This window comes from Eschrichtius robustus, chromosome 11 (assembly GCF_028021215.1).
Source record: "Eschrichtius robustus isolate mEscRob2 chromosome 11, mEscRob2.pri, whole genome shotgun sequence".
NCBI lineage: Eukaryota > Metazoa > Chordata > Mammalia > Artiodactyla > Eschrichtiidae > Eschrichtius > Eschrichtius robustus.
The window spans coordinates 67,531,354-67,549,485 of record NC_090834.1 but is presented as its reverse complement, the minus strand read 5'-3'; the positions used below and the strand labels follow the sequence as shown (position 1 = coordinate 67,549,485).

Genomic DNA, 18,132 nt, shown 5'->3' with positions numbered 1-18,132 from the left:
AGAGATGAACAATACAATAACTGAAAAGAAAAATACACTAGAAGGAATCAATAGCAGAATAACTGAGGCAGAAGAACGGAAAAGTGACTTGGAAGACAGAATGCTGGAATTCACTGCCGTGGAACAGAAAAAAGAAAAAAGAAGAAAAGAAATTAAGACAATCTAAGAGACCTCTGGGACAACATTAAATGCACCAACATTCGCATTATAGGGGCCCCAGAAGGAGAAGAGAGAGAGAAAGGACCCAAGAAAATATTTGAAGAGATTATAGTCAAAAACTTCCCTACCATGGGAAAGGAAATAGCCACCCAAGTCCAGGAAGCACAGAGAGTCCCAGGCAGGATAAACCCAAGGAGAAACACGCCAAGACACATAGTAGTCAAACTGAGAAAAATTAAAAGACAAAGAAAAATTATTAAAAGCAACAAGGGAAAAACAACAAATAAAATACAAGAGAACTCCCATAATGGTAACAGCTGATTTCTCAGCAGAAACTCTACAAGTCAGAAGGGGGTGGCATGATATATTTAAAGTGATGAAAGGGAAGACGCTACAACCAAGATTACTCTACCTGGCAAGGATCTCATTCAGATTTGATGGAGAAATCAAAAGCTTTACAGACAAGCAAAAGCTAAGAGAATTCAGCACCACCAAACCAGCTCTACAGCAAATGCTAAAGGAACTTCTCTAAGTGGGAAACAAAAGACAAGAAAAGGACCTACAAAAAAAACCTCCAAAACAATTAAGAAAATGGTAACAGGAACATACATATCGATAATTACCTTAAATGTGAATGGATTAAATGCTCCAACCAAAAGACACAGGCTCGCTGAATGGATACAGAAACAAGACCCATATATATGCTGTCTGCAAAGGACCCACTTCAGACCTAGGGACACATACAGACTGAAAGTGAGGGGATGGAAAAAGATATTCCATGCAAATGGAAATCAAGAGAAAGCTGGAGTAGCAATACTCATATCAGATAAAATAGACTTTAAAAAAGAATGTTACACGAGACAAGGAAGGACACCACATAATGATCAAGGGATCAATCCAAGAAGAAAATATAACAATTATAAATATAAATGCACCCAACATAGGAGGACCTCAATACATAAGGCAAATGCTAACAGCTATAAAAGAGGAAATCGACAGTAACACAATAATAGTAGGGGACTTTAACACCACACTTACACTAACGGGCAGATCATCCAGACAGAAAATTAATAAGGAAACACAAGCTTTAAATGACACAACAGACCAGATAGATTTAATTGACATTTATAGGACATTCCATCCAAAAACAGCAGATTACACTTGCTTCTCAAGTGCACATGGAACATTCTCCAGGATAGATCACATCTTGGGTCACAAATCAAGCCTCGGTAAATTTAAGAAAATTGAAATCATATCAAGCATCTTTTCTGACGACAATGCTATGAGATGAGAAATCAATTACAGGGGAAAAAAAGGTAAAAAACACAAACACATGGAGGCTAAAAATAAGTTACTAAATAGCCAAGAGATCACTGAAGAAATCAAAGAGGAAATCAAAAAATACCTAGAGACAAATGACAAGAAAAACACAACGATCCAAAACCTATGGGATGCAGCAAAAGCAGTTCTAAGAGGGAAGTTTATAGCTATACAAGCCTACCTCAAGAAACAAGAAAAATCTCAAATAAACAACCTAACCTTACACCTAAAGGAACTAGAGAAAGAAGAACAAACAAAACCCGAAGTTAGTAGAAGGAAAGAAATCATAAAGATCAGAGCAGAAATAAATGAAATAGAAACAAAGAAACAATAGCAAAGATCAATAAAACTAAAAGGTGGTTCTTTGAGAAGATAAACAAATTTGATAGACCATTAGTCAGACTCATCAAGAAAAAGAGGGGGAGGACTCAAATCAATAAAATTAGAACTGAAAAAGGAGAAGTTACAACGGACACCGCAGAAATACAAAGCATCCTAAGAGACTACTACAAGCAACTCTATGCCAATAAAACGGACAACCTGGAAGAAATGGACAAATTCTTAGAAAGGTATAACCTTCGAAGACTGAACCAGGAAGAAACAGAAAATATGAACAGACCAATCACAAGTAATGAAATCAAAACTGTGATTAAAAATCTTCCAACAAACAGAAGTCCAGGACCAGATGGCTTCACAGGTGAATTCTATCAAACATTTAGAGAAGAGATAACACCCATCCTTCTCAAAGTCTTCCAAAAAATTGCAGAGGAAGGAACACTCCCAAACTCATTCTATGAGGCCACCATCACCCTGATACCAAAACCAGACAGAGATACTACAAAAAAAGAAAATTACAGACCAATATCACTGATGAATATCGATGCAAAAATCCTCAACAAAATACTAGCAAACAGAATCCAACGTTAAAAGGATCATACACCATGATCAAGTGGGCTTTATCCCAGGGATGCAAGGATTCTTCAATATACGCAAATCAATCAATGTGATACACCATATTAACAAATTGCAGAATAAAAACCATATGATCATCTCAACAGATGCAGAAAAAGTTTTTGACAAAACTCAACACCCATTTATGATAAAAACTCTGCAGAAAGTGGGCATAGAGGGAAACTACCTCAACATAGTAAAGGCCATATACGACAAACCCACAGCAAACATCGTTCTCAATGGTGAAAAACTGAAAGCATTTCCTCTAAGATCAGGAACGAGACAAGGATGTCCACTCTCACCACTATTATTCAACATAGTTTTGGAAGTCCTAGCTACAGCAATCAGAGAAGAAAAAGAAATAAAAGGAATACAAATTGGAAAAGAAGAAGTAAAACTGTCACTGTTTTGCAGATGACATGATACTATACATAGAGGATCCTAAAAATGCCACCAGAAAACTACTAGAGCTAATCAATGAATTTGGTAAAGTTGCAGGATACAAAATTAATGCACAGAAATCTCTTGCATTCCTATACACTAATGATGAAAAATCTGAAAGAGAAATTATGGAAACACTCCCATTTACCATTGTAACAAAAAGAATAAAATACCTAGGAATAAACCTACCTAGGGAGACAAAAGACCTGTATGCAGAAAACTATAAGACACTGATGAAAGAGATTAAAGATGATACAAACAGATGGAGAGATATACCATGTTCTTGGATTGGAAGAATCAATATTGTGAAAATGACTATACTACCCAAAGCAATCTACAGATTCAATGCAATCCCTATCAAATTACCAATGGCATTTTTCTAGAACAATTCATTTTAAAATTTGTATGGAGACACAAAAGACCCCGAATAGCCAAAGCAGTCTTGAGGGAAAAAAATGGAGCTGGAGGAATCAGACTCCCTGACTTCAGACTATACTACAAAGCTACAGTAATCAAAACAATATGGTACTGGCACAAAAACAGAAACATAGATCAATGGAACAAGATGGAAAGCCCAGAGATAAACCCACGCACCTATGGTCAACTAATCTATGACAAAGGAGGCAAGGATATACAATGGAGAAAAGACAGTCTCTTCAATAAGTGGTGCTGGGAAAACTGGACAGCTACATGTAAAAGAATGAAATTAGAATACTCCCTAACACCATACACAAAAATAAACTCAAAATGGATTAGAGACCTAAATGTAAGACCGGACACTATAAAACTCTTAGAGGAAAACGTAGGAAGAACACTCTTTGACATAAATCACAGCAAGATCTTTTTTGATCCACCTCCTAGAGTAATGGAAATAAAAACAAAAATAAACAAATGGGACCTAATGAAACTTCAAAGCTTTTGCACAGCAAAGGAAACCATAAACAAGATGAAAAGAAAACCCTCAGAATGGGAGAAAATATTTGCAAATGAATCAACAAAGGATTAATCTCCAAAATATATAAACAGCTCATGCAGCTCAATATTAAAGAAACAAACAACCCAATCCAAAAATGGGCAGAAAAGCTGCTCAACATCACTAATTATTAGAGAAATGCAAATCAAAACTACAATGAGGTATCACCTCACACCAGTTAGAATGGGCATCATCAGAAAATCTACAAACAACAAATGCTGGAGAGGGTGCGGAGAAAAGGGAACCCTCTTGCACTGTTGGTGGGAATGTAAATTGATACAGCCACTAAGGAGAACAGTATGGAGGTCCCTTAAAAAACTAAAAATAGAATTACCATATGATCCAGCAATCCCACTACCCAGAGAAAACTATAATTCAAAAAGACACATGCACCCCAATGTTCACTGAAGCACTATTTGCAATAGGCAGGTCATGGAAGCAACCTAAATGCCCATCAACAGACGAATGGATAAAGAAGATGTGGTACATATATACAATGGAATATTACTCAGCCATAAAAAGGAACGAAATTGAGTCATTTGTTGAGACGTGGACGGATCTAGAGACTGTCATACAAAGTGAAGTAAGTCAGAAAGAGAAAAGCAAATATCGTATATTAACGCATGTATGTGGAACCTAGAAAAATGGTACAGGTGAGCCGGTTTGCAGGGCAGAAGTTGAGACAGAGATGTAGAGAACGGACATATGGACACCAAGGGGAGAAAACCGTGGTGGGGTAGGGATGGTGGTGTGCTGAATGGGGCGATTGGGATTGACATGTATACACTGATGTGTATAAGATTGATGACTAATAAAAACCTGCAGTATAAACAAACAAACAAACAAAACAACTAATACTAAACTTTCTTTGGGTTATTTGTATGGAAATATGTTAATATAAATGTTTCAGACATGAAATTTCTAAAAATTTCATTACATGAAATTTCTAAAAATCTTATATGTTCTGGTATAATGTTATAAGTCATAATTCTAGTTATTACTTTAAAATGTATATCTCAGAAATAACTAAATTTCCTAGTCAATTGCATTATTATGAACTTTCATCAAATCTTTAACCATGGTCATTTTTAAGTCTTTTGTCATTTACAGACAGTTCTGGGTGTACTCTGATGCTTTTGCAAATATGTTTCTATAAAAGGGTTTCATCTTCAAGGAATTCATGGAAAAGACTCTGACAAGTACAGGTTTCTGGTAACTGACTATGCTGCTGAACTGAATGAATAAGCATTTTCAGAACTCTAATGGAAAACTGATGAACTCATAAAAGCGCTAACAAAAGATCAAGATGAAAAAAAATTAATTACATGGGACTGAGTGAACTGATGAGGATGATTATAATTTTTGTGACTTTCTGTTTCAATAAACAAACAAACAAACAAAAGACACATGCATCCCAATGTTCATTGCAGCACTATTTACAATAGCCAGGTCATGGAAGCATCCTAAATGCCCACTGACAGACAAATGGGTAAAGAAGATATGGTACATATATACAATGGAATATTACTCAGCCATAAAAAAGGAACGAAACTGGGTCATTTGTAGAGACGTGGATGGACCTAGAGACTGTCCTACAGCGAGAAGTAAGTCAGAAAGAGAAAAACAAATATCGTATATTAATGCATATATGTGGAATCTAGAAAAATGGTACAGATGAACCAATTTGCAAGGCAGAAATAGAGACACAGATGTAGGGAACAAATGTATGGACACCAAGGGGGGAAAGTGGGGGGGGAAGGGGGGGATCAACTGGGAGATTGGGATTGACATGTATACACTAATATGTATAAAACAGATAACTAATAAGAACCTGTTGTATAAAAAATAAATAAATAAAATTAAATTTTTAAAAAACAGAAAAAATAAAATTACATTTAAGAAAGCATTTATGAAATAACATTAAGTGAGGAAGAATGCAAAATTAAATTTACCCATGATTTCCACTGCACATAAATATTTTGAAAAATACTAGAGCAAAATATTAGAGCCTAATTTGTTACAGATAGGATTGTGAATTAATTTTTTCTTTCTCTTCTTTGCACTTCCAATAATGATTATAATGTCGTTTGTGAAATAACATACTTTAACAGAAAAAGAATGCCAACAATAGGAAAAACATGTTTGCAAAGAAATATACATGCGCAAAATATCACAAGGTCAAAAAATATCAAGAGTTCTACTGTAATTTGATGAGATATTATAAGCTCCTCTTGTATGCAGATTATCTAATACCCTAAATCTAGCATACAGTAGGTATTCAACAAATGTTTACTTGCTGGAGAAAAACACACTTAGGTCTTTCCTTTCTCTTGCTGAAGATGTATCATCTGCTCTTTAGCTTATCAGATATTATTTTCTTGGCTTTTAAACAGAAGTAATAGGGATAGGCAGTGGAAAGGAGAAAAAGAAAATTATTAAGAAGAAAAGAAAGGGAAAAGGGAAGGAGAGAACAGGACGGAAAAGAGAAGAAGGAAAAAAGCTTAAAGGCAATAAGACACAAGAGAGAAAAAGTCAATTATATAAATAATTGACCAAAGTAAAATAACTTAGAGGTGTTACCATGCACAGAAATTCAATCTCCCTAAGGCAGCAAAAAGAGGGCCCATGCTGCCTGATCACAACTTGGGATAAAGGTTGTACAGGCACTACTGGAAGTTGTTGGTAGTGAGGCCATGGGTGTGGCCACATGCATGGACAGGATAACAAAAAGTGGGCATGACAAGTCAAGAAACAGGCTTAGCTTTTCCTCACCTACCACTGTGAATGAACCCGTGCCCCTCACACTCTGAGCTTCAATTCCTCATGTATATTGGAATGTCTTTAACATTGTTTCCTGTTAGCAGCAAACACAGCTCTAGAGGCAGCTTCCCAGGTTCATCCTGAACCCTTCTGAAGGTGCCCCCTCCCCCAACCCTCCAGAGTTTGTCATCAGCACCCAGCATCTGCTCTGCATTCCCAGTGACTGTTCTAGGCAACTAATCTAGATTCATTTCCTGTTGGCTTTCAACACAGTCATATACTTAACATAACCAAATAACTTAAGGACCTCTTAGTTCATTATATTGGGCCAAGGAGAGACAAACATTCCCATTCTCAGTAACTATTCCACGATACTAAATAATAAATCACGTTCTGCTGTGTTAGTCTGAATGGACTGCATCAATTCTAAGAGCTCATTCAGTTTCAGGAAGCAGCTTACTTCCTCCTCCCAAGGCATGTTGCACCAAAAATAACAAAGAATAAACTTTCAAGCTGCATGTGATTTCTGAGGCCTCTGGCTCCAAAGTTTATTTGTTAGAAGTTGTTTCCCTGTAATCATTGAAGAGGGCCTTTATTAACTTAATAACAATTCAGATTTTATTTCTTAATAAAGGATCTCTTAAAACTATTTCAGGTTTAATATTTAATTGCAAGAAGGCAATTCTTCCAAATAAGCAACAAACATCCTGTTTTGTTCTTGGCTCTGTGGGAAATGAATACTAATGTAAAAACTATACTTTACAGACACACATTTCCATGAACATAATTTGACAAAAATTACAGAACCATCTCAAATGGAGACATGCAATTTCTTGACTTTTGGTACTAAGTCACTTTCACTTAATTTATTCAATATTCTTGATATTGATTGATATTCTGGGTGGTGGGAAACTGAGTCAAAAGCAAACTAACCCCACTTAGGTTATTCATGTAACTACCACTGTTACTTATATCTCATACAGTATTAATCGAAGCTGGAGAATTAAATCTTAAGACTTAAAAATATTTTGGACTTAAAATGCAAACCATCATTATGGTAAATGACTTACTGGAAACATAAAAATTACTTTAAATTTATAAAGCCTAAAAACTGTTTGTAGTAATACAAATCAAACTCATTCATGACAAATTAAGACATTATACTTCAAAATTTATTCTTAAATGTACATTTTCATACCTAATTTTATTAAAATCTGTAAGTCTAAAACTCATTCAAAATATAGGTTTTTTTAACGCTATTAAAGTACTTAGGAAGGAAACAAAATCTAACAGAGAATGGGCACCTTAAGAAATGACTCTACTGTTTTTCATAAACTGTGCAACTTTGAATTTGCAGTGCTTGGCAAAGACCAGGAGATGTGCTAGGAGCTCAATAAATATAAGGCCATATTTTAAACCTTAGGAGGCCGGTTCAGCAGCCAGACAAAGCAGTTCTACATAAATCTGTTTTAATGATCCCTTCTTTCCCCCCACAAGTACTCCTGGCCACAGAGGAATAATCTGTAAAACTAACTCTATTTCTACTTCTAATCAGAAGAATGCTGAGGGAGCTAAGGACATCGAAACAACAGAGTTAAGTCCAAACAATGACATGACAAGGTATGCTACTTGACTATCCTGACAAGTCAAAAAGAGGCCATTCCCGTCTCAAATAAGATTAACTTGTTTAGGAGAGGAGGAAGACATTCCTGTCAGCCTGCAAGGAGGAAGGCAAGCAAGCAGTGAAGTCTTGGCTGGGCTCTGGGTGCATAAAAATAAAGTCATGGCCCACACCAAGTCTTATGTAGGTCCCAGTTTTTCGGCCACCTAGAGCAGAAATCTTTTTTTTTTAAGCTTCTTTTTTTTAAAATTATTTATTTATTTAGTTGTGGCTAAAAAATTTATTTATTTAGTTGTGTTGGGTCTTCGTTTCTGTGCGAGGGCTTTCTCCAGTTGCGGCAAGTGGGGGCCACTCTTCATCACAGTGCGTGGGCCTCTCACTATCGCGGCCTCTCTTGCCGCGGAGCACAGGCTCCAGACGCGCAGGCACAGCAATTGTGGCTCACGGGCCTAGTCGCTCTGCAGCATGTGGGATCCTCCCAGACCAGGGCTCGAACCCGTGTTCCCTGCATTGGCAGGCAGATTCTCAACCACTGCGTCACCAGGGAAGGCCTTTTTTTTTTTTTTTTAAATAAATGTATTTATTTATTTATTTTTGGCTGCGTTGGGTTTTCGTTGCTGCGTGCGGGCTTTCTTTAGTTGTGGCGAGCGGGGGCTACTCTTCGTTGTGGTGCGTGGACTTCTCGTTGCGGTGGCTTCTCTTGTTGTGGCGCACGGGCTCTAGGTGTGCGGGCTTCAGTAGTTGTGGCATGTGGGCTCTAGAGCACAGGCTCAGTAGTCGTGGCGCACGGGCTTAGTTGCTCCGTGGCATGTGGGATCTTCCCGCACCAGGGCTCGAACCCGTGCCCCCGCCTTGGTCGGCGGATTCTTAACCACTGCGCCACCAGGGAAGTCCCGAGCATAAATCTTTTGAGTGTCATAGGCAGAGCAGTCAGGAAGCTGATACTGACTGGCTCCCTCCATAGCCTGTGACTCAGTGATAATCTAAAGCTAATGACAAGTCCTCCACATCAAGTAAGAGCTGCTTTGAGGAATATGGTAAGTCTCCTTACAAACTAATTTCTAATTCTGAAATCAGGACAAAGCCAGTTTCAAGTCCACCGTGAATATTTTAGGGATGGAAAGAACCGAAAGATCACAGGTAAGAGACCCACCACATCTCCAGTTCTAAAGAAAACGCAAATAAATTTAGAACACTAAGTGTAACTACAAAATGTCTTAAAAGACAATACTGGGGATTTATTAGCACAATTCTTCCAAGCAGCAGCTAGGTTTTTCTTTTTTCTTTTTTTGAAAGATTTCCTTATAGTCACTGTTGTAATATAGTTGTTTTTTTTAACATCTTTATTGGAGTATAATTGCTTTACAATGTTGTGTTAGTTTCTGCTATATAACAAAGGGAATCAGCTATACGTATACATATAATCCCAAATTCCCTCCCTCTTGCGTCTCCCTCCCACTCTCCCTAAGCAGCAGCTAGGTTTTAAAAATACCATTAGCATATCTTTTTCTACATCTATCAACATTCTATTCCCTTCTATATGTTTCTGTATTAAGAAAATTTTTGTGGACAAAAATTCCATAGCATGTTTTATTTTTTATTTCCCCTTTCACATACGTGCACAATTACATTATTATTATTATTATTAAGCACTAAGAAACTGTCCCCACCGCTACAGTGAAACTGCCTTTTCCTTGCTTACCAATGACCACCTAATTGTTAAATCCAAGGGCAACTTCTCACTCATTACCCTCTAATTTTTCTATAGAATCTAATGCTAGGAACTACTTTTCTGCTTCTTAGAACTTTTTCTTTCTTTGGCACCCATGACTCAACACTCTCCCAGTTCTCCACCAACCTCACAGACTATCCAATTCTGCTTCCTTTACCAAATCTACTTCCTCCCCCTGCTACAGAAATGGGCCCAAGGTTCTGTCTTCAGCCCTCGCTTCTCCCACTACTGTCTCTTCCTCCCTGATCTAACCTACTCCCATGGCTTCCCTGTCTCTGTCTCCAGCCCTGGCCTCTCACAGCTCTAAACGTACTCTTTCAGTTCAAACAGGACAGCTCCACAAGGATGATCCACTCAAAATGCCAAATGTACCAAACCCATCATCATACATCATATCCCCAATTTGTTCATCACCCTGTCATTCATTCATACACACACACACACACACACACACACACACACACAATTTAGTGAGCATTTATCATGGAGCCAGACATTAAGTTAAATGCTTCACATACATCAACTATCAGTCCTCACAAGAGTCCAGTGAAGGAAGTAGTGATCCCCATTTTCCAGATGGGGAAACCCAAACAGGGAGATTAAGTAATCTGTTCACAGTCACAGAACTAAAAAGTGGTCAAGTAGGGATTTAAACCAGGCAGTCTGATTTGAAAGACCATGCTTTAAACAACTGTACTATATTACCTCCCAGTCGCCCAGACCTGAAACTTGTCTCTATCTCTGTACAGCCATCATGTTCTAGTTAGAAAGGGCATGTCATTCTTTTTGACTGCCCAGCACCTAACCCCCTTCTTATGTCTGGGGAATTCCCAATATGGAAGCTAAAAACACAATTGGACACTTTCCAGGCCTCCTTTGCAGCTAGCTCATGGCATGTGACCTAGGTCATAACAGTTAGATGCATCATGCCCTGACTGTGATTGAGAAATAGGCACAGAAAACTCTCCATGGTAGCAAGAACAGTTACTTGCAGGAAGATTTGAGTTCCTGGACAGCACCCAGTGTGCAGGGCCAGAGGTGTTCCGTGGTGCAACACGCATTTTCCCTGTGGTTCCTCACTGCATAGCCTCCACACCTGGTTTTTCAGCCATCATAGCCATTCTGTAAGCTACCCAACATCCTTTTTAAAATTCCCTTTTTGGCGTAAATCAGTCAATCCAGCTGTTTCAAAGACTGGCGGTTCAGTCAAGCTGGATACCTCACTCATCTCCAACATGCCCTTCCTTTCCTTTCCTGCCTCGTATAACCTTGCCCACTGTTCCCTCCAACCGGAAGTCTTCTCCTCTCCCTTCTCCATTAGTCAAAATTCTTCCGTCTTTTAAGGCTCAGCATAAATGCTACTTTCCCACTAAATATAATAAGTAACATTTAATGAGTACTTTCTAAGGGCCAGGCAGTCTTCTCATTTGATATTCACAAGAGCAGTTAGGAGGCAGATACTAGCATTAGCCTTATTTTACAGTTGAGGAAACTGCAGCAAAAACTAATGAAGTAAATTGCCCAAGGCCACACAGCTAGTGAGCAGTGATGAAGCCAGAATTCAAATCCAAGAAATCTGACTCCAGACTCCTGCTCTTAACCAAGGAACACCAAATTACAGCCCATGAGTCAAATCTACCCCAGCTGCCAAATCTGGCTCTCAGCCTGTTTTTATACACCCTTGCTCCAAGAACCGTTTTTACATTTTTCAGCAGTTGGAGGGGGTAAAATCAAAAGAATAATAATACTTCATGGTCCATTAAAATTATATGAAACTCAAATTTCAACATCCATAAGTAAAAGTTTTATTAAAGCACAGGAACATATTGTCTTGTGGCTGCTTTCACGCTATTAACAGCAGAGTTGAGTAGCTACAACAGAGACAATATGGCCCAGGAAGCCCACAAAACCTCAAATATTTTCTGTCTGGCCCTTTACTGAAAAAGTTTAAGACCCTGCTTTTAACCACTACATTATACTGCCTCTCTTAAAAAGCCTTCCCTGATCCCTGACCTCCCTCAAGCTGGAATAAATCGTTCCCTTCTCTGTATTTGCATGGCATTTGCATCTCTCTTATAACAGGTAGTTTATTTTGCTTTGAATTACTCTTGATTTTTTTCTTTTCCTTGAGCAGACTGCATATTCCTTGAAGGCAGGAAGTCTTCTTTTTCACTTTGTATTCCTCTTATTGCCTCATTTACTGTTGCCAGTGGATAAATCCTTGCTGACTTGAAATAAAATATTGCAGTGTGAACTTTTAAACAGATTTTCCTAATATGAACATGAATCATACAAATAAATCACAGACTAGACTCATGCTGGCAGGATGGATAATAATGGGCACCCTCAATCACTACTGTAGGTATATAAATGGTACAGCCTTTCTGAAGGGCAATTCTGCTTCGTTCATCTCATACCCTGAAAGTGGGCATTTTTTAGGACTTAGAATTCCACTGCTGGAAATTTATCCTAGTGTGCAAAAATGTATGCAATAATATTAGTCATAGGAGCTAACATTTACTGAGTACATATCACGTGCCAGGCACTGAGCTAAGTCATTTATTTTTTCCCCCTAGTCGCAATTTAATTTTTTTTTTAATTTTAGATTTTTTATTGAGGTAACATTGGTTCATAACATTATATAAGTTTCATGTATACAACACTGTATGTCTACTGCTACATGCACTATAGTGTGCTCACCACCAAAAACTTAGTTTCCAAAAAGTTGACCCTCTGTATCCCTTTCAACCTTCCCAACCCCACTTCCCCTCTGGTAGCCACTATTCTGTTCCCTGTATCTACATGTTTTTGTTTGGTTTGGTTTGTTCGATTATTTTGTTTGTTTATATTCCATATATGCATAAAATCATACAGTATTCCTCATTCTCTGACTTATTTCACTTACTGAACTAAGTCCTTTAAATACAGAGCTTCACAACCCTTAGAATAAACATTTTTATGAGCCCCATTTTATAGATGAGGAAATTAAAACTCAAGAGGTTAAATCATTTGTCCAAGGTTAGGGGATTGCAAATGACTTTTTTTAAGGGGAGGACTATAGTTGATTAATCTGCATATTATTAGTCTTTTCTAAATTTACTACTGTAATAAGCATGTATTACATGGATCATTTTTTAGGGCAGTAAGAGAGCACAGAATCCTTACTCCTGTATTCCCCCTGTCCCCCCCCCCAATCCCCCTGCCCCTTGGAAGCTCAGGGAAAATAACCCAGAACAAAACAAGCAAATGTCCTTTTTCATTTACTTTAGAAAGTATGGTTTTACAAAAGTCTCCATCCTTGGGCTTCCCTGGTGGCTCAGTGGTTAAGAATCCGCCTGCCAATGCAGGGGACATGGGTTCAAGCCCTGGTCCGGGAAGATCCCACATGCCACGGAGGAACTAAGCCTGTGCGCCACAACTACTGAAGCCCGCGTGCCTAGAGCCTGTGCTCCGCAACAAAAGAAGCCACCTCAGTGAGAAGCCCGTGCACCGCAACGAAGAACCAACACAGCCAAAAATAAATAAATAAAATAAATTTAAAAATAAAAAAAAAGAATTTAAAAAAAAAAAAGTCTCCATCCTTGACTTTGAAACAAGAATAGTTATTTCCTCACATAAATCAGCCTTGGGAACAACATTCTGGATCCTACGTGTTTCCCATATAGCATCACTCAGCCATTTCTTATGGTTTTGCCAGTATGTAAGTAGACAGAAAATTATGTTGTGACTTGTACTGAATAAAGACTCTTTGAACATGAGGACAGATTTGTCTAAAATTATAGCAGTTTAGAGAGGAAGAGTCCCACCCTGTGTGCAAATCTCCATGGTTATTGCATGACCCTAAATCACTAAGTTTTGGACTTTTTTGGATCCAAGCTTTTTTGCCTCTGATCCAAAAACACTAGTACAGGATCTCCTTCCATGTCTACACTGAAATAACACAAATACTTCCAAGTTAGATCTATTAAATACTAAGATGGCCCTGTAAAACTTTCCAGAGCCACACTTACCTCTTCTGGCACAATAATTAGCGGGTACTTGTCCTCAGATAAAAAGTTGAAAATAACCCATACTTTAAATGCATCATCTTCTGTAATGAGCAGGAGACTCTTTGCGAGGTTTTTTTTGACACAGAGGGTCCAACACATCCTATTGAATTCAATCTTGTCAAAGTTGTCTTGGACCTAAAAAGGAACGAGGAAAAATTCCAATGAACCAGTCCAAAATAAGCAGCATGTAAACCAAGTAAAACAGAAAGACAAAACCTACTACAGGCTTCTATTTTAATCAATCCAATTAACCAATAACCATTTCCTAAGTAGTTGCTTAGGTACCACACTTTCAAAGGCTCGATTAAGAATGTTATATTGAGGGACTTCCCTGGTGGTCCAGTGGGTAACACTCTGTGCTCCCAATGCAGGGGGCCCGGGTTCGATCCCTGGTCAGGGAACTAGATCCCACACGCAGGCCGCAACTAAACATGCCACAACGAAGATCCCATGAGCCACAACTAAGACCCGGCACGGCCAAAATAAATAAATATTAAGGAAAAAAAAGAATGTTATATTGAGCCTGACACTGAAGCAACATCTGCCCATATCACTCAGTCGGCACATAAAATACTGGCTTGTCAAATAGGTTTTTTTTCATGTATAAACATTATCTTCTAAACAGATTACCAATCCTGATACAGAGAAGTTGAGAATGTCAATTACTCAATATGAGCCACATGCAGATATCTCATCTTTACCTATATGGTCAAAGAAGATACTTTCTCTTGGGAAAAACTGTTGAACTGAAATTCTAAAAAGACAGCCCTGCCACTCAGTCATTCAGTTATGCATTCAACATTCTCTCAGTGTCTACTATGAGCCAAATACTATGCTACAAATTAAGGATATAAAGGTGAAGGAGAACTTGGCTGCTGCTCTTAGAATAGTCACAGTTTATTAGGAAAAACAGACATGCAAATAGACAAATTTTAACATAACACAGTGCATAATTCAATAGTTTTTCACTCATTCAACAGATAAAATTTAGATAGTAATTATTATCTGCCAGGGACAATGCAAAGATACTGAATATACTACTAGCCCATGTCTCCAAGGGATGTCAAGGCAATTACAATATAGTGTGATAAGTATTATATAGAGGTAAGCAGAGGATTCTGTGGGAACACTGAGAAGCTAACCCAATCTTAAGAATTGGGGGAAGTTTTGCAGAAAAAGTGACATAACAGAGCTGAGTCCTAAAGGACCACCAAGAGTCAAAACAATTTGAGAATGAGGTAAAGAGTGTTTCAGGTAGAACAGAATGTGAGAAAGCCCAGAGGTAGAAACAACCATGGTTAGTTTGGGAGAACCGCAGAAAGGTTAATGTGAATGGGGCACTTGGTACTAGAGGGCGGTATGAGTCAAGGCTCTTTATAAGTGCAAATAAGAGAAATGATCTTGAGTTCCTTTAAACAGATAAGGAATTTATTGGAAAAGCAATGGGTAACCTCAAAGATCCAACACAAGGGCTGAAAAATCTAGACTATGAAACTAAGCTGTTACCAATCTAGGCTAGGCAGTCAGAACTGCAATTGAAACTACTCATGGTACCAGCGGGTGGAGACACAACTGCCAATATAACATGAGGCCATCACTGTTGCCACTGACCCAGTCCTTGATCCTCCGTGTCCCTCAATGCAGATTCCAAGTCCCACCAGGTCACATTCCTATGCCCTAGCTGCCAGGGAGCAGGGAAAATGAGGATCTAAACTTTTCAATATCTGAGATGTGAGATAGGTCCTGTCCTCCACCAAGACACTGTGGAATTTCCCAGACATAAGAAAAGAGTTGATACTGGTCAGATGAAAAAATGACAAATGTCCACTGCATGGGGCACAGTGAAAGACTAGGCTAGAGAGGTAGGTCAAGACCAGATCACGAAGAGCCTTATAATTCACAGTAAGGAGTCAGGATTTATCTGTACTGAAAGAGAGGGAGGGGACAACATATACAACCTGCATTTTAAAAGCCATATTGGGGACAATATGGAAAATGTATGGGAGGAGGCAGAGCGGGTGACAGGACAACATGAGCAAAGCATTTCTTTTTAGAGAAAGATGAATGAAGTGTTGTGTGTAATGTAAGGAAGAAGTCACTAGTTGGCTGCAGGAAGAAGTTTCTCTCATTCTCTAGCTAGAATTTGTCATTAGTAAACCAGTTCCCCACAAGTAAGAAGATATATCCTTTGTGCTCTGCCTTGAGCACCCTGTCTCAGTCTGACACCATTTCCCACGCCCCCATCGTACACAAATGACCCCATGAAGGGAAAGTAATAGCTGCTGCTTCTCTTTTTTCTTCTCTTCTCTTTTCATTTTTTTTTTTAACACCATTTACTGAGGACTTAGCATATGCTTGGCATTTTTATTTATTTATTTATTTATTTATTTATTTATTTATTTATTTATTTATGGCTGTGTTGGGTCTTCGTTTCTGTGCGAGGGCTTTCTGTAGTTGTGGCAAGCGGGGGCCACTCTTCATCATGGTGCACGGGCCTCTCACTATCGTGGCCTCTCTTGTTGCGGAGCACAGGCTCCAGACGCGCAGGCTCAGTAGTTGTGGCTCACGGGACTAGTTGCTCCGCGGCATGTGGGATCTTCCCAGACCAGGGCTCGAACTCGCGTCCACTGCATTGGCAGGCAGATTCTCAACCACTGCGCCACCAGGGAAGCCCTTTTTTTTTTTTTTTTTTTTTTTTATTTTTTATTGTGGGCCGCCTTGGTGGCCAGCTGCTTGCGCGGCGCCTTACCGCCGGTGGACTTACGCGCAGTTTGTTTAGTTCGAGCCATCGTAAGAAAACAGAAGAAAAAAACCAAGTTGCTTGGCATTTTATATGCAGTATCTTATTTAAACTTTGTATTGGCCCCATAAGGTTAAATACTCTCCCAATTTTACAGATCAGGAAATAGAGGTTCAGAAAAGTTGAGTACCAAGTTTACATGGCTAGTAAATATCAAAACCAGGGTTTAAAATCAAAGCTCAAATTCTGTCTCTTTTCTCTATGCCAAACTGCTTGTAGAATTCAGTAGATGGAGGACGTCTATCTATGTGATAGAAGACATCTCTACAGGACTAGTTTGAAAGGCCACTACTATCAACTCTATCCACCCACACCCCTAAAAAGCACTAAGTGGAAGATATGCCACCAGGGGAAATGACATGTGCATGAAAGCATACAGTCTTGCCCCGAGGAACAAGAAGTGATTCTCTGTGGATCATGAGGTGAATTACTGAGTTCCTGAGGGGGAGTGGCTAGATTTATGGCTAGAAAAGCAAACACAAACAAAAATCACAAAGAGCTTTATAGTTTTAAGAAATAGCCTGTAGGAAACTCCCAAGTTTAGAGCAAAGAACGAGCAGGTCATCTGCAGCCTACATTAGTACTTTGCAGAAAAGATGGTATTTGAGGCAGACCTTGAAGTATATTGAAAAGTACAAGGAAAAGTACTCCAAAGGATAGGAAAGGAAATGCCATGAGCAAAGGCATGGCAGGAGCAGCACACCAACCATGTCTGGGGATGGCCACAGCATGAAGAGGACAAAAACAAGGGAGAAAGAAAGACAGGTGTTCAATTATGCAAATCTTCAACCTGCAGTTCTGGGAAGACATTTAGATGGAGGTGTCCAAAGACACTCAAGGAAGGAACTGTAACCTAACAGAAGAGGCAGATTTGTGAATCAACTGCATGTAGACAATGACTGAAGCCACAATGGTCAGTGAGATCACTGAGAGAAAATGTAAAGTGAGAAAATAGATGGAATCAAAAACAGAACCTCAAGGGACTCGCGCACATTTACAAAGCAAGAGGAGGAAGAGGAATTATGACTGGAAGAACAGTCAAAATGGTAGGAGAACCACAAAGACATGAAAACTGAGTGAGGAAACAGTAAGAGGAAGGTTTGATCAACCCAGGAGTCTCCCCTTATCCACAAGGGGATAAATTCCAAGACCCCAGTAGATGCCTGAAACCACAGGTAGTACTGAACCCTATATACACGTGTTTTTTCCTATACATATAAATCTATGATAAAGTTTAATTTATAAATTAGGTACAATAAGAGATTGACAACAATAATTAAAAATAAAATAGAACAATTACAAACAATATATTGTAATAAAAGTTAT

At 38.7% G+C, this 18,132-nt stretch overlaps 1 protein-coding gene across 2 annotated transcripts in view; it reads right to left on the bottom strand.

Annotated features, from left to right (window-relative positions):
* SWAP70 (switching B cell complex subunit SWAP70) overlaps positions 1–18,132 on the bottom strand; it is a 77,273-nt gene that overhangs the window by 23,112 nt on the left and 36,029 nt on the right. For both annotated transcript variants that reach the window (XM_068555610.1, XM_068555611.1), the window contains exon 3: positions 13,968–14,141. In XM_068555610.1, coding sequence (XP_068411711.1) covers positions 13,968–14,141 — 174 coding nt within the window. The remainder of the gene's footprint in view (positions 1–13,967; positions 14,142–18,132) is intronic.